We start from the raw sequence: 4,749 nt of genomic DNA, 5'->3' as shown, positions 1-4,749 counted from the left end.
TATATATATAATGCCGATATAAAGCCGATATTTGTTGTTTCAATGCCAAATTTTATTGTCAATACCACAGGTTACTGTCACTGTTCTAGCTCCATACAAAACCATCTTTTTAATTAAGCTCATTGACATTTCCAATAGCTCTATAACCAACTGTTCCTGTCTACATCACGTCTACAACGACATGATCACGCTGTATCCACAACTTCCAATATTATTCCTAACATCCAATTTCATTCTTGCCCTGATCCTGACGATTTTCATTCTTTTTCTTTGTATCCGTCTTTGTTGTTTGTGGTTGTGGTTGTTGTTTTGTTGACTGCTGTGTGTCTAATGGTGATTGTACTCTATATTTATGTTGGTAAGGACCCCCATGACGACGAGATGCTGCATCTCAGGGGGTTATTCCTAATGAAGAAACATGTGATGCTCTTGCAAATATCAGCCTAATTTTCTAAAAGCAACAAAGCTCATCAAATACTTCTGCTCCTACTCATAAATATGGCACTAAACATGCGTCACTTAGAGATTTTTTGGGCCAGTTAGACATGAATACTACGCTGAGATTCTCCATAAATATGGACCCAATTTCTTTAAGTCAAACTTGAGCGCCATTGCTTGGTGAGATCCCAAAACCACAAACAACTTGAGATGCAACTCAGTTACTTTGGCCGTTACCTTCACAAAGAGGGGAAAGTTCTCTGCTGTTTATCACTTACCAGCAGAGTCATGTTATCATCTGCGAGTGGAGCTGAAACATTAAAGCCGAGCACAGATGCTGAGGAACAGAAACACAGAAGGAAACAGAGAAAACCAAATGAATGATGGGTAACAAGACAGTGTCAACCAGAGTTAAATTAAAGACAACATCTGTATCTGTGTTTAAAATACTCCCTGCAGGCTGGAAACATGGCTCTGTAAAGTCTGTAGCGGCTCAATTGTGAAGGTTTTAATTTAAAAACTGTTCCAATAGTGAAATCTTTAATACCAATAGTACTCGTGCTGTCCTCTGTGAAGGAGGAAGTCTTCAAAGCCCTGAAAACACACATTAATTCCCCTAATGTAGTTTGTTTTGGTGGTTTCACGAGACATATCTGTATTTGTTTTGTAGTTTCTGTTTTTTTCTGAGCTAATCTTTGTTGTTTTTATAGCATTAAAATAAAAATCAGTTGTGGGGTTTGTTTACTTCTGTTGCCGGGCCACTGTCAAGAAATCTGACCAAACCAAAACCACACAGTTCTGAGGTTTTCAGAGTTAAACTCCTATTATACCCATAGACAGTTAAAGAAATGGACCAACAGATCCTGTTGTTCTGGACGGAGACCAGTGAAGTCTATTAGGAGGTCTTTCTCTGTGATGCTGAGCGTTACTGCGCAGCCTCCAACTGAGCTGGAAGACGTAGATGTGACGTGAGCAACCTGTCTGAAAGCTGTAAGTCTTCTGGTAGATGTGCAAGAGAAATCTCAATCATTCCCAGTCAGCAGAGACGGAGAGGTAGGTATATGTTAGGAGATAACATTCTACTGACATTCAGTTGTGAATCTCCTGAAAATGCGGTGATTTGTTGACTATACGACAGTAAGTCGCGTGGTTATGACACATTCGTTAGCCTATTTTTACAAAAACGTCTGCTACGGAGCCATAACGTGAGCTACAAGGAAAAAGGAGCCTTTTAAACATTGTTGTGTGTCTTCAGAAAATACACAACGGACAAATAGAGTCTTTAAACGCTTCAGATGTAAAGTTATTCTCTGTCAATGTGACATAAAAATGAATAGGAGTCAATGGGATGCTAACGGCGGGTGAGTGCTGGAAGGAAGTACGTTGCACTGCCCCTCTGGACTAACTTTGTCGGCCGAAAGTAACGTTACACATTGCAGATAAAACTGTTCGTAGAAGTTGTAATTTTGTTTTGGGGAAAATGACATATCTGGAAAGCTAGTTTGTCTTGTTGTTAAACATATCAAATTATTTTTACTGACTGCCAACTGTACACAACGTTATTGACTTTGGATCTTGCTAGCATAGCGTTAGCTTTCTGGCTCGTAGCTGAGCTGAAGGGTTCTACGAGCTGAGCGGACTATAAATATCTCCCGTTGCTAAGGGTGGCAAGTTGTATCTACGGTCTGTTCTATCCCCTGGAGCAGTGAACAGCGTTTGCATTGCATAAGAATCTTATGGGATGGGAATGTTGGTTCCAGGTGTTAGTCATAGCCTCAGGCGTAGCCAGGGAAACAGAGTTATTGTTCGGAAAAACTTTGGATTTACATTGTAAAACAAATTAAAATATAAAGTTATGTTTAAAAATATGTGATTTGGCAAGTGACCAAGGTATAAGTGATTAATGCCCTCTGAGGGTGTCCTAGGCAGGTAATAATGAACGTTGGCGGCCTCGCCGTTGTCCATTAATACCTGTAAACGTGCACCTCGTCGGGCATTAACCCTTACATAAATACAAATTTAATCAGAGTCTTCAAGGGTTTTTAACTTTTCGGCGCCATCTTTCAAGCCCACAGGCAGTGGGTGTTCCTCTAATCAGGTTACTTCAAATCATGCTCAAACATGCTCAACCAGGGTTAACATACTCACTTTGTCAGACAGCAGCCGAAAAAACGAGGCAGAAACAGAAAAGATACACGAATCATCACAGAGTAAAAACCGAATAATATAATACATAATTAAAAGTATCCCCCTGAAAAAACAACAGAATAATTTCCTGCTAACATCCTACCAGGGTCCAGTCATGTCCTAACTATATGTTGATGATGCACATTAATAATGTTGCTAGTGTTATTTTCATTGCGTGACTTTAGTGAATCAGAGCAAACTTTTTAAGACACCAAAGCCTCACAATAACTAACTAACCGACGGAGGCAGCCGTAGAGCAGCAACTCCCGTGTTCTGGGAGGTAAAATCAATATTATTCAATGGAGTCTGGCTTTTTAAGAGAGCAGAGATGACGGCTTCAGTTCCCAGTTTTAAAGTAAAGTAAAAATACTCTAAATATAGCGCCCACTTAAACTGATAAAGATGTTTGTTGGGGTCTAAATGTGTTTAGCTGCTGCCCCCCCGCCCACAGCTGGACATCTACTGTAGCTAATACACTGACTATTTGGGTTTAATGTTGAAGTTTATTAAGGTTCTATTTGAGTAAATTTTTACAACAAAAAACATAGAACACATGCCTTTGGGGGGCAAAACGTACAAAGCCAGATTTTCTTTTTTTTAAGCGTTGAGAAAAAGTAATTTAAAAAAGATTATCTGAGAATAAATGTTAAACTGCGGAAAACGAAGTTTAAAATGACATTAAAAAACCCTCCTTAAATGTAAAAAAAATACGTCAAAACCTTGCAAGACAAAAAGTCCAAAATGTTGAAACCACATCAAGCAACAAACACCAACTCAAATCTTGATTGGTCAACAAGTCATTCAACAAGCATGAAAACAAGGATGGATGGATGGATGGATGGATGGATGGATGGATAGATAGATAGATAGATAGATAGATAGATAGATAGATAGATAGATAGATAGATAGATAGATAGATAGATAGATAGATGCTTTATTCATCCCAAATGAAATTTTAGGCAACTATAAAACCGCAAAGAAATATCCACACATACATCACACAAACCTAAGAACAAAAATTAAAATTAAAACTAAAAATGACGTCATTTATGACACAATGGTGCAAGAACGGGCAGGTGGGCTGTTGTATTTACTTGCCCACACATCAAAACTTCTCAACTATCCCTTCAAGTAACATTTGTCTGCTCCGTCTCTAAATATTTCATTTACCAAGTCAGTTATTACTTATTACTTATTATTATTACGATTGAATCGCATGAAGAAAATAAAGAAAGGGATTGCAGACTCACCCTGGTCCGGGGCGATGCAGTCACACCTGTAGGAAGTTATGTAGTCAGGCTTGAAGCCACGGTTGATTGGGTAATATTTCAAGGCTCCGACCTGTGAAGAACAAACCGGTGTTATCTTGTGCTGAGTGTCTCCTGTTTATCTCCTGCACATGTGTCTCCTGCACACGTTACCTACCATCTTCTTGATGGCATCGGAGATGAATATGAAGGAGATGAGGCTGGAGAACCCTTCCTCCGTGAAGCGCGTCATGTACTTGATAATGTAGCTGGCGTCCGAGACTACCAGCAGGAAACACTGGAAACACGAGTGGATGCCGATCCACAGACGCAACTCCATGTAGTCTATACCATTGCTCCTGTTGAGAGAGAGTGTGGGAAGGCAAACGATGCATCAATCTGGAACGATATACCATTTCAACTCAATTTTGTCAAATCATTACAGGAGTTGTCTCAGGACTCAAGACCACACTCTTAAAGACCGAGACTTTGAGACGTACGTCTGCACTGTTGTACCGGCGCATAGAGGTCTTCTATAAGAGCCAGATCTGTGATTGCTGATCAAGGATCAACTGATGACTTCTCCTCCTGTCACATGCTTCAGAAGACTCAGAATGGACAGATAGTCTAGCTAGCTGTCTGGATTTACCCTGCAGAGATCTGAGGACCAGGTAACCCTCTCCCTATGTCTGCATTAACCGGTACAACAAGGCAAAGACAAAAGCGATAAAAAGACGACGACAAAGGTGACAAAGAGGCTACAAAAAGGTGACGAAAAGGTGGCAAAAAGGCTGTGAAAAGGCTGTGAAAAGGAAATAAAAAGGTGACGAAAAGGAGACAAAAAGGTGACGAAAAGGAGACAAAAAGGAGACGAAA

The 4,749-nt window shown here is 40.0% G+C and overlaps 1 protein-coding gene across 1 annotated transcript in view; it reads right to left on the bottom strand.

The window, feature by feature from the left end:
- Nucleotides 1-4,749, bottom strand: part of LOC117959734 (electrogenic sodium bicarbonate cotransporter 4-like) — a 30,551-nt gene that overhangs the window by 6,885 nt on the left and 18,917 nt on the right. The window contains 3 exon segments of the mRNA XM_034897013.1: nt 682-775; nt 3,877-3,967; nt 4,052-4,232. Of these exon segments, the coding sequence (XP_034752904.1) occupies nt 682-775; nt 3,877-3,967; nt 4,052-4,232 (366 nt within the window).

The sequence above is a fragment of the Etheostoma cragini genome, chromosome 16 (genome assembly GCF_013103735.1).
Source record: "Etheostoma cragini isolate CJK2018 chromosome 16, CSU_Ecrag_1.0, whole genome shotgun sequence".
Classification (NCBI taxonomy): Eukaryota; Metazoa; Chordata; class Actinopteri; order Perciformes; family Percidae; genus Etheostoma; species Etheostoma cragini.
Note: the sequence above shows the minus strand (reverse complement) of the source record. Positions and strands in the feature narration are given on the sequence as shown.